A 25,792-nucleotide genomic window follows, 5' to 3' on the forward strand; every position below is an offset into this window, starting at 1 on the left:
TTGGTTCTCATTATTGATATGTGCGTTATCAAATTATTGTTTGATATCTAATTATACTTAATATGTTCTTATTAGATGGTTTGTTCAAGACCCTCAAACTTAAAATATTGGATCCACCTCAACCCCTAGTTGTCCCAAACCATGAAGCGAAAAAGTATACAAGTGGGAATTTAGCGTGCTATATCAACTTTGTTATTCAAATCAAAAATCACAACTTTGAAAATATTATGACTACTAACATGACAACTTTTAACCATGATTATTAAATAATATTTTTTCTTATATTAAACATTAATAAAATATTTTAGTAATGAAAAAATTATCAAGCCTTTCGCGAGCTTTCAAGCCGAGCTTAAGGTAGCTCAGGCTCGACTTGTTAAGTTCTCGAGCCGATCCCGAACTCGAGTCGAGCCCTCTCAAGCCAAGCTTTAACCGAGCCGAGCTCGAACAGTTTGCGAGCCACCCTGGCTCATTAACACCCCTAGGTGCAACTATTCTAAATTGGAGAAGTATAAAATTTAGGGATGGCAGTGGGGCGGGTCAAGTAGGAGACCCGCCCCATCCCGGCCCAAGTGGGGCAGGGATGTGTCTAGATTTGGTGGAGATGGGGCGGGGATGGGGATTAAAATCCTACTCGCAATGGTGTGGATTTTATGCTATCCCCGCCCGTCCCGCTCCACCACCGCCCGCCTCACATATATATCATGAAAATTCTACTTATATACTTATATTATTAATAATTTTATCTTGCAAAATATAAATATGTGGGATTGTGGGTATGACGCAGGTATGAAGTGGGTGCGGATACCTATGAGGGTGGTGGGGATGAAGTGGGTACAATGCGGGTATGAAGCGGGTGTGAGTACTCATGCGGGTGGTGTGGTGGGGATATGTATAAATAAATACTTGGTGGGGCGGGGATGGGTCTGGAATTTTCTCCCCCGCAATGGGTGGTGGGGAGGGGATGGGGATTGAAATTTTATGCGGGTGCGGGTGGCCCCGCCCCGCCCCGCCCAATTGCCATCCTATAATATGATAGTGAGAAACCCGGAGTTGGGCCTTTGCCAACAATTAACATGATGGATTGATGGTAGTACTTCCAAGTTCCGGGCATCCGGGCACTTCAAAGTTCAAAGTTCAAAGCTGAGCTCCCCCGTTGAATCTTGATGCAAAACTTCCTTCGTCTTTGCAACACAAAACCACATCAAAATCACTCATACTACTATCTTCTCATCTCTATTCTCGCTCCTTTTCCCAACATCTGCAATTCCAATCATCACAGATTTGAAGCTTTGAGGAGAGAGAGAAATGGCGGATCCCGCGAATACAGCGCTTGGAAAGATGTTAATGGAGCACATAACTCCCGTAGTTATGGTGCTTTCTACTCCTCATGTTGAAGAGAGCTGTCAGAAGAATGGTCTTAGCTTCGTTGATCTTCTCTCTCCGTTCTCCGATTTCGACAACATTGATGGTACATCATCCTCTCCTGCATTTGCTGAAATAATTAGCATTATGATGTGTACTTCTTGATTGCAATTAATTTATATGTTTTAGCGAAATGTTGATTGATTTTGGATACGTATTTAGATGTTGCAACTACTGAAGTAGGTCTATCGAACCTTATTACATGTCCAATTCACATATTTGGATGTTGTTCGTATTAATTTTTGATGTTGTTTCAATTAATATAAAGTATAAACTAGTATATTGAATCAAAATGTTGTATAGTGAACAAAAAAAAAATAGTACATGAAAATTTGGAAATTCAACATATGACCACTATCTATTAGCTATTCCATTAATTAGTAATGTGTGGAAGAGTAGTATGTGGTTTCGATCTTGACTGTGTGATTATGAAATTCTTATAATATTTCTCCAAGTCAATCGTTAGTATGACACTGAATTTTGGAACAATGACTACTTCACTGTTGTCGAAACAGCAAATTAAATGGGTAGCCTTGTCGATAAAAGGAGTAGTTCTTAGAAAAATCAAAAGTAGGAATACATTTCTATGTCCAAAGTTAGGGAGCGTTTGGTTCAGATAGAGAAATTAAAAGGGATTGGAATCAAGTAGAGGGGAGGAATAGTAACAATAATTGTTACTTCTATTGGGTGTTCAATAATGGAAAGGAATTACTTGTAAGGGAATGGAAATGATTTTTTTACCGCTCTAATTTAGAGGGTAACAATTTGAGGGTTTGGGTTACCGAAAAGTAAGGGCAATGGTTAACCTACTACCTAAACCAAACAAGAAGTAATGGATTCAAATTACTGAATACGTTTCTAGCCCCCTAAGAAGCTTAACCAAACAAGGCCTTAGAATCAATCGTATATGGATAGGTTAGGTAAGGTAAGATTTAATTAGTGATCTACAATGGTTGTTGGAGTATTATCGGGCAATAGGGTATCAAGCGACAGTTATATAGCTATTTCTTGGAATTTTCTGGAGAAACAAATGATTATAGGAACTAATGGATTACTTTTCTTGGCAATCTTATGTGTTTGAAACCTATGACAAATGAGTGTTATGAATAAGAATTGAGCATCATTACTCGAAGATGAGCTTCATCAAGGAGGTTTACTTAGACTTAAAACTCATTTACTATGGTGTTAAGGGTTTTAGTTATGGTCAGGGGCGGCTCAAAGATAGAAGAGGGTCTTGTTTTATATTTATAGTTGGACCCTTCGTTCATAGTTCAGAAGAGTTGTAAGATTGTTTGTAAATCTCCGGCAGTGGTCCAACCTTAGTCTATGAGAAATGCAACTAGTGGTCCCTTATTTGATCTTGGTGTGGAACCCGACGGCTAAGAAGAAAAATGAAAGCTTTAGAAGTCACTTTTTTTTTTGAAAGAGAAATTTCATTAATTGAAATTCAAATGACATATACAATAGATATCAAAGAAAACAAGATACAATTAAACAAGGTTAAATCAAATTCGTCTTTGAAGAAACTACAATGAACCACATCGAGCAATACAACGTAGTCGCATTTTATTTGTTGAATCTAGCAGCTATTGATGAGGAAGTCTATCATTCTGACATAATTTGGGAAGAGCATTGTTGATCAAGCCATGTTAACCGCATACGAGATTCCAATACCTTCATGTTGAGTCTTGAACTTCAACCAATGAGAACAATTTCTCATACCTAAAAACAAAAAAAATAAAACCATACTCACAACTCCGATAAGGGAGAAGAAGATCTCCACAACAGAGACTGAAAACCCCATAATAAGAAATCTCAAAGATTCTAATTTATTCAACAAAATAACAAAAAGAACTAAAAATTGAAAATAGAAGAAAAAAGGGGGCTTATCATGGATGAAATCATCCATGGCAGCTCCAAACTGATGAAGAAGGGGTAGGGGAGGTTAGGGCTTTAGAGAGAATAAAGAGAGATAGAAAGGGGGGCTTCGACTATCGATAATTCTCTGCAATACTTATAATTTTGTTGATGTTTGTAAGTCACTTGATTGGATTTTATATTTTAGTAATTTGAAACACCAAAAACAAATAAGATTTTCCAGAGCATCTTGGCGTGAAGAGGGTAACTCTATCTGGGGTTGATAGGGGTTGGCACACCATTGATTAATTTATTTCTATTTCTTTGAGGAGGCATTGAGAGGGAACTGTGCCAGATTAGTTCTACAAAAAAATGTAATTATTATGTAGTTTTGTTTGGGTTATAGCCGAGTCTAATGTCAATCAGTGTCATGGATCTTTTGGCATTTATTACGACAGAAAGGAGAAAAAAGCTTGTAAAGCAACTAGCTAATGTTGGTGTTCTTGTGTTCTTAGTGTCTTTGCTCTGGTGGAAAGTACATAATTACGTAAACACTTAATAGAGAATAGAACAGTCTATGCTTGCTAATCTAAAAACAGTTTTGCTCTGGTGGAAAGTACATAATTACGTAAACACTAAACAGGGAATAGAACAGTCTATGCTTGCTAATCTAAAAACAGTTATGTGGTTATGTAAATAAAATGCCTGAATTGATGGTCACATCATTATTTTCTGGCTTCTGAGCCTCATTTAAGAAATGTGTACAAGTAGATGTAGGGTTTTAATCGGGTTCACCTGAATTGTATACTTTGGAAGAGAAAAAAAAAAATAAAAAACATAAAATAAAACTAACCTGTGCTTTGTTTGTGTTTTTACTGTAGTAGCAAGTTAATAAAGTGGGTAAATATTCCATTTTTTAATTTTTACATGGAACTGCTTATTGACCTGCATTGAAATGTATTTATCTGTAGATAAGTTTACAAATTGATTGGTTGGTAAAGTGTTTGGTTTATGGCCTTTGAGCGTCATCTAACTAATCCTTATGACAATTGTATTATCTATCTCTATATTGTCTGGTTTGTTCAGTGCCTGTACGAACAGCAAGTGATCAGCCATACAGGATTAAGAAGTTCAAGTTGCGATTATTCAACACATTTGATATTCAGAAGCCAGAACTTGAGGTAATATATCATTTTATTCTATCAGGAAAATTTGGAGAGGGAGGAAAAGTCAATATTTTTTAGGTTCTAGGACAACTTTACTCTTAACAGTGTTGCAAATTGAACAACTATTGTTGGAACTGGTTATCTTTCTCTGTCAATTTTCTTAATTTAATCACTAGGAAATATTTTGTTACAAAACCTTGGAATGGTATGATATATTAGGAGGTTCTTGTATCATATGTATCTTTTTTCTGATGTGGAATTGGACTTGTTAAGTACTACCTCCACTTCTATTAAATCTACACGGTTTGCTTTTCACTAGAACCAAGGAAAAAGTGAAAAATAGGAGAGAGAGGAGAGGAATTGTAAAAAGTGGGGAGTAAAAAGTACAAAAAGTAAATAAAAAATAGAGGAGAGAGAAAAATTGGGTAGGTGGGGGGTTTTAAGTGGGTTAATTTATTTGGTGAGGGACCACATGGGGGACAAAAGTGGGGAATAACGATTGAGTATTTTACCTTATATAGATAAAGGAACAATGTAACTATTAGAAAGAAATGGTCCAAAAAAAGAAAGTGTGTAGATTAAAAAGGAACGGAGGTAGTACCTTTTTTGCTTTTGTTTGAGAGCATGGGTGTGACAGATTTAGAAATTTTCATTAGTTGTCCTTTTAATGTTTTTAAAAATAGGGGAAATTATTTGGTCTCAAGGGTATGAGTTCTGAATGTGCTGTTGTTCAACTAGACAGCAAAAACAAGGCTGAATAAAGTTGTTACTGAAGCTGGGGAAAAGGATGATTACCAAAATATTCCAGAGCTACATAAGAATGAAAATACTCTCTCAAGTAAGTTTGCACTTCTCTAGTATCTATTATTTGAAGTATGAAGATAAGGCTGTCACCTCAATATGTTGTAGATTCTAATTCTGGAGGCAAGCATCATTTCCTTTGCCTTACTGAAATTTGCTGTGGGTAACCTTTTTCTTGATTGAGAGTCTGGCAATAGATAATTCTTCTCTTGTATTTTCTGTTGTGCAACCTATATGGTATTATTGTACTTCCTCCATTTTCAAATTCATGCAACATTTGCATAGTAACCACTATTCATCTACAAACCTTATCCCATATGCTCTCACAAATGTAAAACAAAAATATAGGCAAGATTGATCTTATTTGCGTCTACTTCCATAATATCAGCTTTTATAATTTTTGTTTACTTATACATAACTAAGATATTAACAAAAAAGTGGTGTATTGGATAGTGTGGAGGCAGGAAATGTTGCATGTATGTAGAAACCGGGGAACTATGTCTGTTCGAGAGTTAAGAGTCTTTCACCTTTATGAAATTGCAATGTGTTTCTGCTATTATGCTTGGAAGCTTGGGCTGAGAAACTAAAATGTTTGGCTTTTTGCGTATCTATTTTTGCAGTCTTTATGAGATTTGGATGATAGATTATCTTTAGAGTCTTTCCTCTTTGCTAGAGTATTAATTTACAGTTGTTTCCCATCAATAATAATGATAAAACTTTTTTCTTACAGTTGTTTGATGACGGTAATTGGAAAATAGCTTATGTAAACTAATATCTTTCTGCAATCTTTGCAGTTACAGAGTCAGAATCGTTGCCATCATGGTTCCAGATATTTAATCAAGAGCTTATACAAGCCTCATCGTTTTCTGATCATGAAGCGTTTGACCATCCTGTTGCTTGTGAGCGTCTTGTTAATTTTTCACCTGCGCAAGCTCCAGACAGGCCTTTATCTGTTTGAGCATCCTTTTGAACACTTGCTAAAGTTTCATGCTATAATACCTAGTAATTAGATAACTCAAGAATAGTAATGAAGGACAAGAAAAGCACAATTAAAGTGAATTGAATTATGTTTCTACTTATGTTTAGATCTGTGTGCAGGTCTTTTGGTTGTTTCATCGCAGGATGATATGCCAATCAATAAATTTGTTGACCTTTGCAACCCAAATAAGTTGCCCTCACTTCTGAATGATGGTACAATGGACCCGAAGATTCTCAAACACTATGTAGTATTGCATGATAATCAAGACGGTTCTTCAGAGAAGTGGGTAGTTTTTCCTTTCTGGGCAAGTTTTTCTGATGTGTGCATTCTTATTTTCTCGATAAGATGTCTCTTTAGCACGTGAACATGCTTGGTTTGCTAAATTATTGTTTCTGATGATAGACTAAATCCAATATCAAGTTGATGGTTGCTCATGTCATCTCAAACAAAACAAAAATACATTTAACAATGTGATTGTTGTTGATATCTATATTGTCTGTGGAGGGACCTATCGTTGCTAAACAGGAGAAGTTATTCATGGAAACTTTACTGCTTGAGTATGTGTTACCGTCAACAGCGGAAGATAGAAAGAAAACTCTGTAAAAGCTCAGAGTTTGTGTCTTAACTTTTAAGTATACTGTTAGAAGCAGGAAATCTTTATTTGAACTATCCCATCTGTTCACCTATGATCATTCATTAGACATACTTTGTACTTTATCCTTAAATGATATTAAATGCAAAGAAAAACTTCTTTTTGTTGTGGCATATTTTCTTTGAAGAATCTATTCCGAAGTCCATGGTTCTTTCTGGATATGATTATTGCAAGAGAATGATTACTATATTGACTTCTTGATACTAAATATTGTTCTTCTCTGCCCTTAATCCTATTCCTTAGAAATGATTAGTGGCAATAGTCTTTTTAGTATTAGCGCTTGATGTTGGCTATTGTTGTATGTCTAGTTGTCTACCAATATATGCAGCATGAGCTAGAATCTTTGTGGATTAAGTAAGTTTTGCAGCTTTTCTGTGGAGCAACATTTTGTTTTCTGTCTCTAATCTGGGCAACTTGATAATTTTTTTTCTATCTACTAATACCAAAATTAGGTAGTTCTGTAGTACATGTTCTATATATGTGCTGTTCGGTGAAGGAGACATCCTATGCTCCAAATGGCTTTTCTTGTTAATATCAGTAAAGTGATTCTCATTCTATATAGGCTGCAGAGGGCCACAATACTGTGGCCCAACTTATGAATGCCATACATTAGGGTAGCTGACTTCATTTTTTTTCCCTTTCTGATGATTCATCTATGATGTTATGTCTATTGTGAATTGAAATGTAAAATTCAATATTGATTGAGTGCCTCCACTCCTGTTCCAGGGCATCAAAGATTTTGTCAGAGATGAAAAACACGTTTGGATCAAATGAATGTCAATTGCTGTGCATTAACTCTACACAGGATGGATCAGTAGAAAATCAAGTTAACCCATGGTCATTTTGTGTAAGTTTATCGGTAGAATCTATTATAAACTTTACCCATGGTTTTTGTGTATGTTTATAGTTAGCAATCTACTGTAGACTTTACCCATGTTCTTCCTAATTGATCCTTCACTTTCCTTATATTATCACATCTGTGCTTAGATTCTTCATCTAATTCTTCACTTGAGGCTTTCTTAACAAAAAAAATATTATTGACAAGTGGAACAGAACAGTGCATCTCATCTTTTATTGGGATATTCGTGCGATCATGGTCTAAATACCCTTGCTTGGATTAGATTACAACAAAGAAGGATCAATGAGGTGTTTGTTTATTGGGATATTCGTGCGTTCATATTTTGATTTTGTTACTGCAGAAATCAATCAAGGAACATTTCCTTAATACTGATGATGTTGATCAGGTGATAGCTTCTGTCACATTTTTTCTCCATCTTTTGGCTAAGATCTATCGACCTCCTCCTTAATTCTTCGTTGCATCTAACAGATAATGGCCCTCATGCAAGATTTAACTACTAAACACATAATTCCACACATGGAGCAAAAAATACGAGCCTTAAATCAGCAGGTTTATTGTTGGTTGAGTGATTCTCTCTGTCTCTCTTCTTCCTATTCTTTTCATTTTGTCTTTTCCTTTCCCCCATTTCTGGTTACTTCCTTTTATCAACCTCAATCAGGGCTTCCTTCAATATGTCAGCCTTTATTGTTTGCTTCTTTGATTATTGTCTTCTGTGTGTGCTCAGGTTTCTGCTACAAGGAAAGGTTTCAGGAACCAAATAAAAAATTTGTGGTGGAGAAAAGGGAAGGAAGATATACCAGATACCCCAGATGGTCCAGCGTATGCTAACTTGAAATCTTGCGTACATTGTGCATTTATTAATTGATCATTATCTTTTAATCTTGCAGTCTTCTCTGTTTGTTAAAGGTATACTTTCAGCTCCACTGAATCACAAATCAGAGTGTTGGGTGATTATGCCTTCATGCTCCGAGACTATGATCTTGCCTTGTCAAATTACCGGCTTATTTCCACGGATTATAAGCTTGACAAAGCTTGGAAACGTTATGCTGGCGCGCAGGTCTGTCCTTTTCAAATACCACTGTCATTATGGGGGGTCTCTGTAAACATCTTATACCAGTCATGGTATTTGAGGTGCTTGATGTGTTCCTTGTGTGCTTAATTGATTTGAGGAGAATCTGTTGTTAGTCACAAACTCTACTCCTAATGTCAAATACATCTCACACTGCACTGATACTTGTTACTATGGTTTACTTCTAGATTTACTGGAAGCTTCCTCTTTATTTCCGTGAAGTTCATATTCTCGTCCCCCCCCCCCCCCCGGTATTACACTGAAGAAGTTTATACTACACTCTTAATAGCTAATAGCTTTGGCCCAAAATGTCGGATACCATTTGTCTAGTTTTAACATACAACAACAGCGACAAAAATCTCGTATGGATTTTGCTATCTGGACTTAAGCAGCTTCATGTGTGTAGCTTTATTTACCCTTAAGTAGTCAAAGCTTGTAACCTGGTTTGGCATGCTTAGCTATTCTGTGGGTCTTGTTCTCTTGTGGCTACTGTTTATTATTACTATTTTCTGCTGTAGATGTATAAGTTGTGACTTTTGGTATGTAGAGTGGTTTACTTGCTTCCCTTTGTTGTGGATCTTTGGTTTTTTTTTTCTTGATAAGTAGTAAAGATATACTAGTATATTAAGTAGACAGCGGAGGGTTTTGTCACCCGTGTAGAAGAAACTCATGCCTATCATGAACCTTAAAAAGAAATTCAGAACCTTGATGGCGGGTAAACCCTAAAAAATCGATTTTTTTTTTCTCTCTCCTGGTGCACCACCAAATTATCAACAGAATCATCTTCCAAGCTTTCCTCATTCTCCTCTTACAAGCTACAAGAGAATCTTGGACAGAACAAGGTTAAATCCAGCTCATCCCAAACAAGGGTAATGATAAGTGCCAAAGGGGAAGAACAACAGAAGAGTAGAAGATGATTAAGAGATTCTTCCTCTTAAAACACATACTAGAATGACTTGACAGCCTATGATGCGAAAGTTCCTTCCCTTGAGAACATTCTCACTTTGGATCTTCTCTTTGGAAAATGATGCCCAAGCACAGAAGCAAGCTTGACGTGGAGCTTTCATCTTCCAAATATCCAAAGCAGGGAAGACCAAGGACCAAGCCTCCCAAGGATATTTTTTTTTCTTTGAGGGGAAAAGCAAGCTACATTAGTTAGAGGACAAATTGTCCATGAGTACATAGGGAGCCACCTCCAAAGGGGAGTGGTTTTCCCAAATCTGTTCAACACCAAAAGGTACTAGCCTTGCAGGATGGTGAGCAACAAAGTTTTCATCATGCTTAACATGTAACCAAACATGACAATGAAAGAAAGTACTAGAAGCTAAAATATCATGAAGAATGTTATCTAGATCAGAAAGGAAGACAGCACTCTTTGAGAGACGATTAACCACCACTTGATAATCCGACTCAAGGATTACATCATGCAAAACAAACCTGTTCCCAGCCGAATAGCCATAACTATTGCCTTTGCTTCAGCAATTTCTGTGCTCCAAAATACCTTCACTCATCTCGTTGCAGCAAACAAGACAGACCCAGTAGAGTCCCTGCCAACAACACCCATACCAATCCAACCAACCTCAGCGCAAGACGCATCAACATTTAGCTTAATCACACCTGTTGGTGGGGGGGGGGGGTCTGCCAAGTCTTGGAACTAGAGCTAGGAGATGGTACACTTTTACTTCCATGGATATTACTTTATATTAAGCATTTGGCACACTTTTTGTTGCACTAAATTCGGTGGATTGGCACCTCGTGCTGTGTGGCTTGCTAATTCTCTATGATAAACTTATTTTGATTTGTTTTTCTAATTGGTCAAGACTAGTAGAGATGTTTCAAAATTGACTAAGGAGTTAATCTGGCGTTGTCTATTTATTTTATTCTTTTGTCTTGTGATTAACATTTACATATAATCTGTTGTTTGCAGGAAATGATTGCATTGTCATACTTTATGCTGGACCAAGCAAGAAAGGAAGCTGAGTACTGCATGGAAAGTGCTTTTGCTACTTACTCAGTATGCATCTTTCGAATCTCTTGCAGATATTTTAGATTGTTCTAATTTAATATAGGCCAAGCGAATGTCACTTAAATAAATAAATAATTAAATTTGCTACTTTCTAAAGTCTATTATTAGCTGAGCTTGTGAATGTGGTTTTGTCAGTGGCTGATAGTGCTGTAACTAACTGTTGGCTTTCATTTGTGTGACAATGATGATGCTAAAATGCTACAGAAACTTGTGCTGCGAGGCGAGCATAATGCCATTCGTTGTGGGCTTTGGTGGGCTGAAATGCTGAAAGCAAGGGATCAGTACAAGCAAGCAGCCAGTGTTTACTTCCGTGTTTCTGGTGAGGTAATGCTCCTTTCCTTAACCTACTTGATTTATGAACATATCTTCAAGGTCTTACTTTCATCTACTTCCACAGGAACCATTGCAGTCAGCAGTAATGCTCGAGCAAGCATCTTATTGCTACTTGTTTTCAGTGCCACAAATGTTACGGAAGTATGGATTTCACCTCATTCTTTCTGGTGATTCATATAAAAAGTGTGATCAGGTATATCTACTAAACAAGGCTGCTAAGGAGGCTTATTATTATTTTCACTCTCTGGATGCTCTTGAGTTTGTAATGTCATGTATACTAGATGAAGCATGCTATTCGGATGTACAAAACTGCTCTTTCCGTATTCAGGGGGACTTCCTGGGGTCTAATTAGAGATCACATACATTTCCAACTTGGCAAGTAAGTAAAATGAATTGCATTAATTGGTGCACCTTGATACCTTATTGTTCACTAAGAACTAATGCTATCTTCACCTTTTGTCTGCTATATCAGGTGGTTTGCTCTACTTGGAATGTCTGATGTTGCAATTGAGCATATGCTTGAAATTCTGGCCTGTACCCATCAATCGAAGGCCGCACAGGAGCTATTCCTAGGAGATTTTATACAACTTGTACAGGTAATTTGTATTTTTAAGTATTAGAGATTGAATTATTATGATTCTTATTGCTAACCCTCAATGTGCTGTGTGTACAGTTTCAGTAGTTTACAGCGTTAATCTTTGTCCTCTCCAGATAGTCAACTTGCCAAATCCATGACATTTAATATGAAACTTGGGAATTATCTCCTAATGTGGTCTTTTCAATGCTTTGCTTAAAGCTCTTCCTGTTTGCACTGCAACAGACTGGTTTCCTTCTCTCAGTGGTGGAAATTCAGCAAGATGCAGGTCAAGCCTTGTATAGCTCCTCTGACATCTGTCTGGTCTAATGCAGAAAACTGGAAAAACATTCGAGGTTTGCAGACTGCGTTTGCCTGTTGTCAAAGTCCCTTCACTCAGAGTTGTCTTTGAAGACCAACGAACATATGCTTCACCTGCTGCTGTGAGTTTATAATTAACTTTGTGGTTCTGTGATAAGTTTATAATATGTCCCCTTCCTATATTGGTTTCTGGTTATACTAAATATAATGATATCCAAACATTTGACGTTCTTGCTTTGTCATATTCTAGGTTGGTGTAAGAGAGAGCATATGGAAGTCTTTGGAGGAAGACATGATTCCATCATTGTCGACTGCCAAATCTAACTGGTTGGAATTACATACAAAGCTTGTGCCGAAGAAATGCAAGCAATCAAACATTTGCGTAGCTGGAGGTATGAGCATGTCAGTTAATTGCTTGGTATAGTACCTGTAGCTGGCTTTGGTGGTTTGTTTTGGTTGTACTGCAAGAAAAACAAGAATCTGATCACGAGATTTTGAAGATTTGAAACACTTAATTATGATAAAAGAGCTTGCAGTAAATCGCAAAAAAACTATCTTTTGATTTTGGGATTTTCATGAACTTGTGGACTTTTTTGCTGTTTTATGTTTTTCCATTTCTTTGGTGAGCTAATCAGAAGATTCAGGTGAGGCATTTGTTTGGTGAATTTTCATGTAGGTTTTTCCAGTCAGCTCTGTAGTTTCTGCATTCATGCATTTCGTGGTTTGTATTTTCAGATGGTAGATATTTTAGTTAATGTATAATGTTGTTTGTAGTTAGGTTTCTGTTTGAATCATTAGTAATGAGCTAATGGCAGGTTCGAGATTAAAAGACCATATATTGATGTTTTCCCTAGTTTGTGTGCCATGTTTAGAAAGATGGGAAACAAAGATCACTTCGTACTTGAACCGTAGAGTGCAGGTTTTATGTGTGTAATTTTATATTTTTTTTGGGGGGGGGGTTGATGAGAATAGTGCAATAGATATCTCTGAGTCTCTGACTACTGTTTTGGAGCAATTTCATGTGAAGTATGAAATATGTTCGTCTTGACTTTTGAGGGAGTGAAAACATGGGAAGTTGTTTTGGCGAAATGTTTTTGCTATTATAGTTTGGTGGTTGTGGTTGAAGGTGCACAATTTATTTTTCTATGGATAAGGGGAAGGCAGAAGAGAGGAAGATGAGAAGGAGAGAGTTGGAAGTGGAAAAGAGATACCATCTAGTGACGGAGTGGGGAATGAAGAGAGGGAGGAAGTATTAGTTCAGGGGCACAATTTATAAGAAGTGCCTGGGAGAGAAGGCAAGGTGAAAGATAGAGGCGGAGGAGATGCGCCATCTGGTGAGGTGTGAGGGAGGAAGAGAGGGAGGGAGTGTTAGTTCAGCAGGTCAAAACAACCTAGAGGGGCCTGTAAAACTGGAAAGCCAAGATACCTGAGAAAACTAAGGGTTTTATGTGGATAGCATGCTTGAATATGTCTAACAAGGAATGATCTGCAGCAAGGAGACATATTCAGCGCTTGCTCAGTACATGTATCTTATGCTTTGGTAAAGCTGGTTTTAGGGTCATATTCTTACAGTCTGGTCTGCTTCCTTTAGGAGGAACTTATTATTGGAGTTTGTAATGATGGTATCGCATGGTTATCTTAGCAGGCTCTCTTGGAACATCTGCTATTCCGTTCTGGTACTTTCCGGGGGGGGGGGGGTGGATAACAGGAGGAATTCGTTATGGTGGTCTGCTTGCATGGCTATCTTTTGTGGGATAGAGACGTGGAATTCTGTTTCATACTTTTCTAAGCATTTTATTCTATGAGTGTATAGAGAGAAGTTATTACTCAAAATAAAAGTGTAACATCTAACTTGAAACTTCCTCAAATAGGAAGTGTAACATGTAAAAGAAAACGGAGGAAGTACTTGATCTCACAAACTATCCTTCTTAAAGAACAAAAAGTAATAAAATTGTACCTTCTCTTATTGTGTTTGAAATGTTACACACAAAATTTTATTTTAATGCTTAATTAGCACTTGCAGTACAGGTATATGTTATATCAGTTGGTAGCCTTTGTACAAGCAATGATGAGTCACTAGTGGTTAGGTGTCAAAGTAACTGTTTAGATGTTTGGTACAGAACCAGCTTTTTGTTTAAGATTTTTGTAGGTAATAATAGCGGTAACCTAGCTTTTCATTGAAACATTCTGTTACCTAACCTTCTAGTACAGTTACTTCAACTTCTATCAACTCTTTAAGCTGTTGCTTTATTGAACACTACTTTTCAATTTTATTAGCTTTTTGATTGGGGCACATATTTCAAGTGGCGACACTCCCAAAACGCAGTTAAAAATAAGCTTGCAATCTTTTTGCAATCTTCAGTTCCGTTTTCTCACTGCTCTAACTAATTTCTAAACATATTCCCTCTTTATCTCTGGGCCTCCCTTCTCAAGAACTGCCTGTATTGATTTGAGTTTCCATTCCGCTTATGCCCTTCCGTCCCTTCTGGCACTCCCAAAACACACTCTTTAAAACAAACACTCATTTCTCTGGATGCCTTTCCTTCTCTCTAGTTATTACACTTTCTGATACCCGTTTCTCACTCTAATTAATTTCTAAACAAGTTCCCTCTTTTTTCCTGAGCCTTCCCTCTTAAGCATTTATCAGCCAATTTCAGTTTTCTTTTTCATTTATGTCGTTCTGATCCTCCTATTTATTAGAGTTAACTTTCTCAATCTAGTTATCTTTTTAGTTATTATAGTTATATGTAAAGGGATATACATTTATGCACTTTGAAGAGAGAGCACCCTGATCTCATGAATATGATCTGATGTACATTCCAATGTGTTATTTTGTGATGCTTTCTATTTCTTTTATGCTTGAGTTTCACTTGGTTTGTTTGTTTAGCTGGTATGGTTACCTGTCTGTGTCGGCTTTTACTAGTTAGCATTAGCTATCTATAAAGATATCTGGTAAATTTAGCTGCTGGTAAGTATTAACTTGTAAAATTGACCAAAAGTTTCATATTAGCTGTAAAGGTTTTCTAAAATTCTGTTTCATTTTGGCTCATTAGCCAGATTTCTAGTCAGTTGTAAAACCATTTACCTCACATATTCTTTGGCTTTTGATCAAACCAGTAGGATAAAAGCTAGAAGCTGGGTGAAAGGCATTTGACAAATGAGATCTTAAGTATTGAGAGAGTAGCTATATACAGAAATTAAATGAACTAGTCTCTTCAACCATCACAAAAACTGTGAAGTTTGCATAAGGAGATCCTTTTTCGAATACAGTTAAGTAACCTGTCCTAAATTCGACAACCTAGGAAAAGAAATAGTCGAATAATAATAAGGGACGTCGTTAGTGGAAAAAGTCCTGAATTTTAAAGTTTCATGTCATTCTTTAGAACTTATCGATGACCAGAGTTGAATCCTTGACAAGAACAGATGAGTTGCCGGTACCCACCACATCCTTCTCTCCTCCACGAGATCTCATGGACAAATATGAATATCCACTGTAAACCTAGGTTTTTGTGAGTGCCAAAGAGGGTCTCTGCCTAAGATACCTAGGCAAGTGTAGTCTTGCAGGAACCATCTCTATGAGAAATGATGGCAAGAGAATGAACCTGGTGGTAGTTAAATAGTCTGTTAGCCGGTTTAAATATATAACTCATAATAATATCAAGAGAGTTTATATGATTAAAATTACACATTTATGACCCTATCACTGTGGTTTCATTTATTTATATGTACCTCTAAACTTTAACATGAATCACAATGTTAGCCAAAACATAACATGATTTTAACTTCCTTAGGTTAGATTGAGAAAGAGTGATAAAGATTCTGGGGAGACCACATCATTTTTGGGGAGTAGATTGTGAGTTACGTTAAAGGTGTGAGGTACATGGTGAATAAATGTAATCAGTAGAGTAAATTGTTAAAGTTCAGGGGTGTTTAGTAAAATTTCCCATACTATAATGATGTCATGAAAAAAAGGTTGGTAATTTAGAACAGCAGCCCTAGAATAGTACAGGACTGAAATGGGGTGTGACTTGTGAGGAAGAAGTCTGTTGCTGTATAAGCCAGGATAGAAAGGACAATTCTCCAGAGTCCTGACTACTTGTGAAAAGCCTGTGAGTACAGTTGATAAGAGGGTAAATGCCACTTCGATTTGAACATATCCTGTCCTGGCAGTGGGGACAGTGATACTTCCTGCTTTAATTGTTGTTGGCTCTTGGTGTAGATTGTGGCAATGACCTAGTGAGGTCGCCTTCCTACATTGAGGGAGCTCTAGGTGGGATATTTTTCGTATATCTCCCTTTTTTGGTCGATGTTATATGGGTAACAGAACAGTATAATTAGAAATGGAGATTGCTAGGTGCCTAGATCGCTGATTTAAGTTTGTGCAATAGGTAAATTCTAGCTGTTCTTATACTTACTCATTTCTTCTTGCAGAGGCGATAAAGATTGACATAGGGTTCAAAAACCCACTTCAAATTCCAATTTCAATCTCAAATGTTTCTCTGATATGCAAATACTTCGCTACAAGTGACGAAATGGAAAGAAGTAAGGAAATATCTTATACTTCTGATCTTTGCAGAACTCCATTTCATTGTGTAGCTTGACTTAGTTGACTTTTGTCGTTCGCTACAGATGATATTGGGTGTTCCACAAATTTACAAAATGACGAACAGCTTAGAAAATTAATTGCTGGACGGTATGCTTGTGCTGCTTTATTTCATAGTTTATTAGTGATCTACATGTGTAGATGCTTATGATTGACTTACTGTGGAAGCGGCTTTTGCTTCGAGTTGCAGTGATGAAAACACAGACAAAGATCTCTTCACATTGTCTGAAGTTGACTTTTCTCTCAATGGGGGTGAAACGCTACTTGTAAGTTCTACATTGTAAAACTTTTATCCTGATGAGCTCTAGGAATTGGATGTCTTGTTGCTTTTCTGTTGGCTAAATAATGTAGCCTGCAGCATCTTCTTGGTAAGGCCTGGACTTATGGGATTGATGTGGTTCTTTCGAGTCAAATTAATCCACTGTTTGAATTGATGTTGCTGAACTATTCAATGGAATTTCAGTTGGTGAATCGAACTTCTGTGGTCGCTGTTATACATCGCATGTAAAAGTTTAATTGATGTATACATTAAAGAAGCTCTTGCTGTTGTCTCTAATTTTCACTTTTCATTTTGTATGCATGTTTTTAGGTACATTTGACTGTTACCCCTAAGGTCGAAGGGATGCTGAAGTTGGTTGGGGTTAGGTGGAAATTGTCTGGTTCTGTTGTTGGATTTCAAATTTTTGGGACTGATCAAGAGAAGAAGAAGATTGTGAATAGGACGAAAGCTAAGCAATCTTATGGTATGGAACTGACATTCTTGGTTATAAAGGTGCTTACATTCTGGCTCTTCTGTCTCCCTTTTACTTGCTTGTCTTTTTGTTTTAGTATGCTGATATATTTTTTTAGCCTCTGCCGAGGCTTGAAGGTTCCATTCGACCCCTGCCTAAAAAATCATATCTTGGGGAGTTGCAGCGTCTTGTTTTGGAATTGAATAACCACTCTAATGTTCCTGTGAAGGTATTCATTTGCACTATCTGTACTTAGACAAGTATGTAACTGGCTTTTTGACCTGTTGATGGTATATCTAATTATAGCCTTTTCAGTCTTAGAAAATAATCAAATTTGGTGAGCATTCTAATTGTACATTTTGTGGCACTGTTCACATCTCCTTCATCCTTTTTTCTGTTAGAATATTTCTATGCAAAATGGTCAATAAAATAGATAGAGATGGGATCTAGATTCTAATTTTCCTGTATGGAAGATATTTTTGTAGAAGTATGAGGAATTTTTTTGATTGACTTAACTTAGTGGAAGTTAAATTGCATTTACGGTTGTCAATATTTTAGTTACATTATAAGAAAATCTGTGTTATTTAGTGTTCTGCTTTAACAAAGGCAAAATCCTAGTAAGTAGAGAGTCTACTGCTATGAACTAGGATATAAAAGCAAGAATCACAGAACAAATGAAGATTAGTAACCCAGATAATAGCTGCTTTGATTGAACCAGTACGAAGCGATCAAATACAGCTTTCAACCTTCCGAGAGCGCTTTCTCTCCCAAGTGTCTTTCGTCTCAGTGTTCTAGAAACTCTATTACATCTTTCTTTCCTCATTTATTCCCTTAACAAAGTGGGTTTCTCTCTCCCTAACAGCTTCTGACAGATTTCATTCCCACCATTCTTACAATGAAACCCTGTTTACATAAAGGATAATAAATCAAAGTACATTATCTTCAGCCACTGACTTCATTGCCCTTATTACCTCTCCTGGAATAAGTGAACCTGATAGGAGGTCTATGTGGGTTTATTGCAGTTATCTTATATCTCATTCAGAGTTGCCTGTAATGTGTAAGGTTCATATGTTTCCCGCTGAATGCTAGGATTTATACTCCTTCCTTTTCATATTAGATTGTGTGAGGTCCCATTTACGGCTGTCTCAATTACTTTCCATAAACTCTTTGAAAATTAAGCTTTTCCTTGTTCTCTCTTCGACCCCACACTTTCTCTTTAGTTTTCTCTCCAAAATCCAACCCCACACATTCTCTGGAAATTTGTCTCTCTATCCACTAATCACTATCCTTTAGATTTGTACCAAATCCAACTATACAATCTAATACTGATATATACTATTAATGAATTATTATAATGACCAAGACTCTTGTTTAATCTACATGTATGAGCAGAGTCTAAACTAAGATTTCATGACATGTTATGCAACTATTAACTCGTATCTCAGTTTGTCATGAACGGTTCAAAAATCTTTTACTTTTGTTATATTCACTTTCAATAAAGATTGGTGGTACGTGGGGTTGATGGATCCTAACTTTGGATTTGCTCACTTACTAGTGGACTCTCACCAACTGTGGTTTAGAGTGTTGTAGTGAGGATTCCATAAATTATGTGCAAAGAGTGAATAGTTCTAATTTGCCAAAGGTATGATGCATGTAAGCTGTAAAATCTATCATCAGAATCTTCCATTCCAAATTTGCTTATAAGGTTTTAAATTGTTGCATATTGTAACTATTGTTTCTGTTTGATGGGAAAAAATGCTATACGTTTAGCCAGTGTCATATGCCAAGAATGACATTTATTCTTACTGCTTGGTTTTCTTATGAAACAAAATAAAGAAAAAAGATGGAATACTCTATTCTGTCTATGTGCTTGCATTATACACCTTTATTGTACCTATATGTGAGCTTCGTCTGAGGCTGGTACCTTGCAGAATCTGAAAGTGAAGATCAGTCATCCCAGATTTCTTGCTCTTGGAAGTGAGGAAGCTTTGACTTTGGAGTTTCCTGCTTGTCTTCTGAAAGATAATTCTGAAAAGCATGGTCATGCAAATCGGAGTGATGAAATGGCTTCCATTTTCCAATTCCCTGAGGTCTGTGAAAGCAGTTCCCTTTGTTTCAATGTCTGATAAATAAGTAATGTGAGCTATATATATTGATATGTTGGCTGTCTTATAGGAATTTGTTATTCAAGGAGAAGAACCACTCTTGTGGCCTATTTGGTTTAGAGCTGCTTTACCAGGAACGATTTCCTTGCACATGACAATTTATTATGAGATGGGTGATGTATTAAGCATCATGCGATATCGGACCCTTCGTATGTGTCATATTTTCGAGGTATGTGTTTACACTGCCTTTTATAGCTTTTGGCCTAGTCCACAAATTAAAATATTCTGCTTTCTTCTGATAAGTTATCTTTTAGCGTAGAGCATGGTAAGGGAAGCTAAAACTATGCAGCACTGTCATTGTGATTGCGAAAAAATGTTGCAGATTTAGATTCTGGATCAGTCACTTCGATATATGACATGCAAAAGGAATGTTTTTGTGAGATATTTGATTTAGCCATTACAATGCCAGTTTGAAACATTTCTAGTCCTGATCCTGGTCCCTACTAACTCTTTTGCGAATGGACATTTCCTGGATTTGTTCTCTGCATGCAGTGGTGCTTCATTGTCACTTATTCTCAATTGTTAATTTGGTGGGGCCAAGTTTTTAGTGTCTATTATATGTAAAAATATAGTGATACTTTTTAATTCTACCAAAAGGGAGAAGTTCTGCCTGATTTGTCTGCCTTTCAAAAGTAAAACTATTGATGCAGCACCATATTTGTTTGGTTTAGCACATGATAACAATTTTGTGCCTGAAGAAAAAATGACTAAGTAAAGAGATTTTTGTATAATAGGTCTTGCCATCGCTGGATGTGTCTTTCCAAGTCAGCCGTTGCCCATCAAGATTGCGGGAATTTCTTGTGCACATGGATGTTGTAAACAAGACTAGTTCACAGAGTTTCGAGATTCATCAGCTGTCATGTTTAGGAGATGAGTGGGACATCACAATGCTCAAACCTGTGAACATCCCTTCTCCTTTAATGGCAGGCCAAGCATTGTCTTGCTTTTTTAAGCTTCAGGTCAGTTATCAACTTCTGGTTTTTGCTATATAACTTCATCTTGTCTGCTCCTGCTCCAGCTTTACTCAAAAAACCCCTTTTCCCATTTCAATGTACAGCAACAATGCTTGCCCACCTTAATATAATTTTGTCGTGTCTGGTGATCTATTGTATATTTTGTATATTGTCTTCTCGATTTTGAAGCTGTAATTCTTTTGGGGTTTGTTTGTTTTGCTGTTTTGGGCTGTCTCTATTCTAAAGATTTAGTTGTGTTTTGAAAATTTGTATTTCTAATGAGACATCAAGACCAAAGAGTGCTTTGATGCTGATAATCCAGGTATCTAGAGGGGAAAGGGAATAGCTAATGGTTAGGTCCAGTCAATTGGGTGATTGGGTCCACAAACCCCTGAACCTGGAAAGTTTGCCTTCTCAGGCTTTAACTCGGAAGTGCCTGCCGGCAAGTGGAAGTCGTGCCACTGAGGCATGTGACTTTCGAAAGTAACCATATGCTAGTTGGTTCTTAAATTGATCTGCTTGTCAACTTTCTGTCAGAGAAGTTAGTTTATGAGAACTAAATAATTTTAGCATGCGCTTTTTGATATTTATTATGATTTGTCATCTCTTTGATGATTGCTTCCTGGCTGTCTGCTGAGAATTGCTAGTATCATAAGGGATTCCCTGCAGTTGTGGCTCGTGTAAATATGTGCATTTGTACTGTCTAAGGATTCTAGTAAAGACAGCAAATGTAAAGAATAATAGGAGTTAAAAACAAATTATGTCCTCTTTTTAACTGATTCTGTCTGTTTTCAGAATGGCAAGAAAGCAACCATTTCAGAAGATGAAGTCATTTCTCATTGTGGTAGCAGAGGAAGCCATGTAAGGTTGGGTGCTCAGGTTCAAAATGAAGATGTGTTCGATACATCTTGCTCACCTATAGCTGAGTTTCATCGTCATGAAAGAGCGCATGAAGAAAAAGTTAAGCAGGTTAAGTTTCCTTCCATAGCTAATTACAATTGTATTTTCATTTGACTTGTTGCTTAAGGGATTTATCGGTCACCACTCACCGCACTCACCAACAACTTGAGCCAATATATTTGTCTATCTCAGAGAAGTTGATCCGACTTACCCTCCTGACCGTGTGAACTTTGGAAGAGGAAATTCGCTTTGTTTTCAAGGGTAGTTAAGATCTGAGACCACTGTGTTATATGTTTTGTCCTTCTGTTCCTTTAAATTTTGCTATTACTCCCCAAGGATATAAAACAGGAAAGAAAAGCAGTTATGTGATGTTTGACATTATTATACGTTACCTGACTTTATCTTCTCCCCCCCCCCCCCCCATCTTCTTTCAAGGGTGATGAGTTGATGACTAGGGAATTGTGTCATATAGTTTTCTCCCCTTTATATTCTCTTGGAGTTTGGACCATCTAAGATCACAATATTTTTTATCTTTTTTTTACTGGTGGGAGGTCAATTATGGGATATTATGTTACATCCTTGACCATTATGGCCTGACTTGTCCGCATATAGATGCTACCACTTGTGACATTGAAAAAACCTCGACTCCGTTGTAACTTTGCAAATCTTTTCGAACTTCATATAAAGGATTTATCGTCTTTATCATTATAGAGGCAAGTTGCGACATCTAACAAGTACCAATGAATGTATTAGCAGCTGCTCTTGCTCAACTACAGCCAGAACAATGCTTAGTACTACCATACTACTTCCTAATACCTCCACAACACTTCCTAGTACGACCATAATGTTATGCATTAAAAAGCTTTCATTGTACCACCAATATACCATGCAGGACGACCTTTTTTTTTCAAATGTTATACCAAAACACTTCCTGTGACCACCAGAAACCTTCATTGTTCTGCCAAAGCACTTCTTAGTACAATTAGGCATCTTAATAGTATTACCTACCAATGTGTATTCGTTCATGCAACTTATTTAACCAATACTACTAGAAGACTTCCCAAGTTCCCAGTATCATTACAAAGTTTCATAATTTTACCAGGACATTTCCTACAAGAGACCTTCATAGACTTCCTAGTTTCTAATTCCATTAGAAATTTCTATAAAGTTTATTATATTATTACATAATAAGTGTTGAATGATATAACTACTGTATCTTTAACTTCCCTCGCCCTCTAACCAAACCTAGGTTGCAACTTTCGTACAGGCGTTGGAATAATCTTGTATAGTCTCACATTCTTATTTTTCTTATAGAATGACCAATTTACTGCTTAAAAGTGTTTTGTTTCAAAAGTTACCAAATTGTTTAAAATCACCTAAAATAATATTTGAGTTGATTTTTTTTTTCAAATGAAGGCCATCTAAAAAAAACTTTCATCTAAATATAGCTCGACTTAGTGTAATATCTCTGTAAAACTACTGCTTCTCTGATGTTTGCAATTTACTTCATAATTTCACTTCTGATGGATTTTGTTGCACATATTATGATTTAGAATATTTGTTTTGGATTGAGATTTAGATGCAAAGTAATTAAATTATTGCATTTTTGTTGCTGTATATAATTTGACATACTGGACTTCTGCCTCATCAGCAGAAATATGCAGAAACGGTGGACTTTGTCTTATGGTCTCATCCTCATAATAGTTATACGAGTACCGAGTCTGCAGATTGTTCTCGCCTTTTCTCTCATCATGCTTGCCTTTGCAGGTGAGGTTTGAGCTGAGATTTAATATCCCTTTTGTATAACTTATGGTTTCCCATGCAGTGGCTTATTAATGCGACTTCCTTTTCTATAGTGTTGCAAGTAATGGTCCTCTTTGTTGGATGATGAATGGGCCCAGAATGATTCACCATGATTTTGATACGTCTTTCTGTGAAATAAATTTGAGGATAAGTATCTACAACTCTCTCAATAATGCAGTGTCTGTGCATATTGATCCAAATGATTCTGGCCCAAGCACCAGCCAATCAAGTAGTTCTGCTGGAGTTTCTTCTGAAAACCGAGCTGGATGGCATGATGTTAACTTGGCTGGTGAAGCTAAAGTCACCTCCACTTCCCCCGAAAACACTAAACCTGGCCACCAAAAGCCAGGAGAGAGTGTATCCCCGTTTATTTGGTGTGGATCAAGTTCAACCAGAGTTAAATTGGCACCACTGTCCATGACTGAAGTTCCTATTCAGATTTGCGTATTTGCACCTGGCACTTATGATATATCCAATTATCAATTGCGCTGGGAATTGTTGCAATCCGATGGCGAAGCTTATAAAGCAGACTTAAAGCAGTCTTCTGGGATCTATCCAGGGCAATCCTTCTATCTCACTGTGCTGCAGTTGACATAAATGATATGCGAGAACACTATTTTGCTTCAATGATTTCTTAAGTGAAGTACTCTTTGGCTTGTTAATCTATTCATTGGTATAAAATTGGGAATAGGAATTCTTAAAGGCAAATGATTTTATTTATATAATCTCAGGCTCGCATTCTTTTTGGGTGAGCTCATGTTTTAATCTCGGGTTGGATGTTAAGTAGAATTCCGCAATCATCTGGACAATAATGATTGGAATGCTGATGGATTTATGTTCTGTCACATCAAAATTCCCATGTTTAATAGAACAACTCTAAAAAGCAATTTGTTTGCAAGCTATTAAGGATAGGCAATTGTACCTTTAATGCTCAACCCTGGAAATGGGGTTAAGAACTTAAGATAAAAGATGAGTAGAGGGAGGACGGGGTGTCAATTGAGAAAATTGTTCCAATTGACAGCTTAAATTGATAGTTTTTAATATATCTAATCAGTTTTTAGTCCCAGGTGATGTTACTATAATTTTTGTCCTGTTTCATCTTTTAATTTCAAGAATTATTTTCTTGCCAAAGTGACTTTCAGTAAGATACATGTACTCCTTTTCATTCTTGTCGATGGTTTCTATATGGTAAACATGTGTACGCATGTCTTTAAAACTCAGTAGATTTCATAGATTTTTACCTGAACACAATGTATCATTTATATTGACTTCCTTTTGGAAACATTATACATATGCCTTTCTTGAGCCCTCAACTATATTAGCACTACATGTAATGGCGTTGAGACTTGAGAGTGAAACTTATAACTTTCATAACTACATTTATCGTTTGCTTAGAAATTCATTTATATATCCTTAAAGATACTTTTATACTTATTCACGATTACGTTTATACTTGTTCATAAATACGTTGATTTTTTCCTTTAAACTTCTATAGAAATACGGTTGCATATACCATAGTCATTTTTCAAGAATTATCTCAAGATATCACATACCATTCTCAATTTATAACACAAATAATAATCTTAAACTCATCATAAAACATAGCATAACTCTAAGGAAGGAGAGGGTTAAACCACATGTCCAGAAATTCGATGGATGTTTCCCCACTTTTCATATTCTACTTGCAAAGCTTTTAGGTCATGACCCTACACAAAGGAGCAACATCCTCTTCGGAGTAATACCAGTTCTATACACGTAATGAGCAATACCCGCTTTTATGAATGTTGTTCCTCACTGTTCACTCAACTGCTTCCCCTTGTAAAATGAAACCTTTCTTATGCAAGATACTTATACTCAAATACTTTTCTTGAATACTTATCCATAACCAACTATTTTGCTATTTAACTAGGAACAATACAAGAGGAAGGGGGGGGGTTTGAGTTGTATGTGTAGAAATAAACTTAACTTTTTGCGGAATTTTAAACTTAAATAAAGAAACAACCTAAAGGAACACAAGGAATTTTTACGAGGAAAAATTGCTTTATGAGGACTGAGGGCCTAACTTGGTAAGTTGATTTTTATACCTATGAAAAGTCGGTTGGTTGTTGACTTGGTTCAACAAATAAAGGAAGGTTATGGATTAAATATTGGAATTAATCTTGGGTTGTTAGGTTGATGATCACCTCATCTAATCCTAAGATAAAAATAGAAGTTTATGATTGTTTGATGATTATATTATTTTTCCTATTTGTGAGCCATAACAAGTGAATAAATTATTAATCATGTAAAGTGAAATGTGAATAACAGTAGCTTTAGACTTGTGCACGTTTGAAGTGTTGGACAAGTATGAGTTGGAATACATGGTGTTAGCCCATGACTTTTCTTGGGACCGGATTAATAACCGTATCCTATTTTTATTTTAAAGGTTCCTCGATATCGTAGGTCAGGGAGTACGGAGTCACGCCCATACTTCGTCTTCTAGATTGAAGACTGGTTTTGGTTTAGACAACTCGTTCCATTGATTATTCCATCTAAATTAATTAATCTATTAGTTGTGGAGTTTAGTTTAGTAAAA

At 36.6% G+C, this 25,792-nt stretch overlaps 1 protein-coding gene across 3 annotated transcripts; it reads left to right on the plus strand.

The window, feature by feature from the left end:
• The first annotated feature begins 1,059 nt into the window (after window positions 1–1,059).
• On the plus strand, window positions 1,060–23,982 carry LOC104893393 (uncharacterized). Of its 3 annotated transcripts, none has more exons than XM_010679495.4 (28): window positions 1,060–1,471; window positions 4,369–4,463; window positions 5,187–5,286; window positions 6,044–6,148; window positions 6,348–6,510; window positions 7,607–7,727; window positions 8,080–8,124; window positions 8,208–8,288; window positions 8,464–8,558; window positions 8,646–8,796; window positions 10,736–10,822; window positions 11,039–11,158; window positions 11,232–11,360; window positions 11,449–11,546; window positions 11,640–11,763; window positions 12,077–12,184; window positions 12,313–12,454; window positions 16,494–16,604; window positions 16,692–16,755; window positions 16,856–16,931; window positions 17,255–17,437; window positions 17,515–17,625; window positions 19,328–19,486; window positions 19,572–19,730; window positions 20,296–20,520; window positions 21,310–21,483; window positions 23,066–23,181; window positions 23,271–23,982. In XM_010679495.4, the coding sequence occupies exons 1-28, from the start codon at window positions 1,309–1,311 to the stop codon at window positions 23,812–23,814; spliced, it is 3,849 nt and encodes a 1,282-aa protein (XP_010677797.1). In that variant the 5' UTR covers window positions 1,060–1,308; the 3' UTR covers window positions 23,815–23,982. The 3 variants fall into 3 exon arrangements, with proteins under 3 accessions (XP_010677797.1, XP_057251063.1, XP_057251064.1); XM_057395080.1 differs by having other exon boundaries at window positions 23,069–23,181; XM_057395081.1 differs by having other exon boundaries at window positions 1,452–1,471; window positions 5,191–5,286.
• The last annotated feature ends 1,810 nt before the right edge of the window (window positions 23,983–25,792 follow it).

The sequence above is a fragment of the Beta vulgaris genome, chromosome 5 (genome assembly GCF_026745355.1).
Source record: "Beta vulgaris subsp. vulgaris cultivar EL10 chromosome 5, EL10.2, whole genome shotgun sequence".
Classification (NCBI taxonomy): domain Eukaryota; kingdom Viridiplantae; phylum Streptophyta; class Magnoliopsida; order Caryophyllales; family Amaranthaceae; genus Beta; species Beta vulgaris.

Bases quoted from the DNA above. Each gene is read 5' to 3' on its own strand.
- LOC104893393 (XM_010679495.4), top strand. From the start codon at position 1,309: ATGGCGGATCCCGCGAATACAGCGCTTGGAAAGATGTTAATGGAGCAC. The intron at 11,361-11,448 runs GTATATCTACTA...CATGTATACTAG, and splicing joins CATATAAAAAGTGTGATCAG to ATGAAGCATGCTATTCGGAT. The intron at 17,438-17,514 runs GTGCTTACATTC...ATATTTTTTTAG, and splicing joins TGACATTCTTGGTTATAAAG to CCTCTGCCGAGGCTTGAAGG.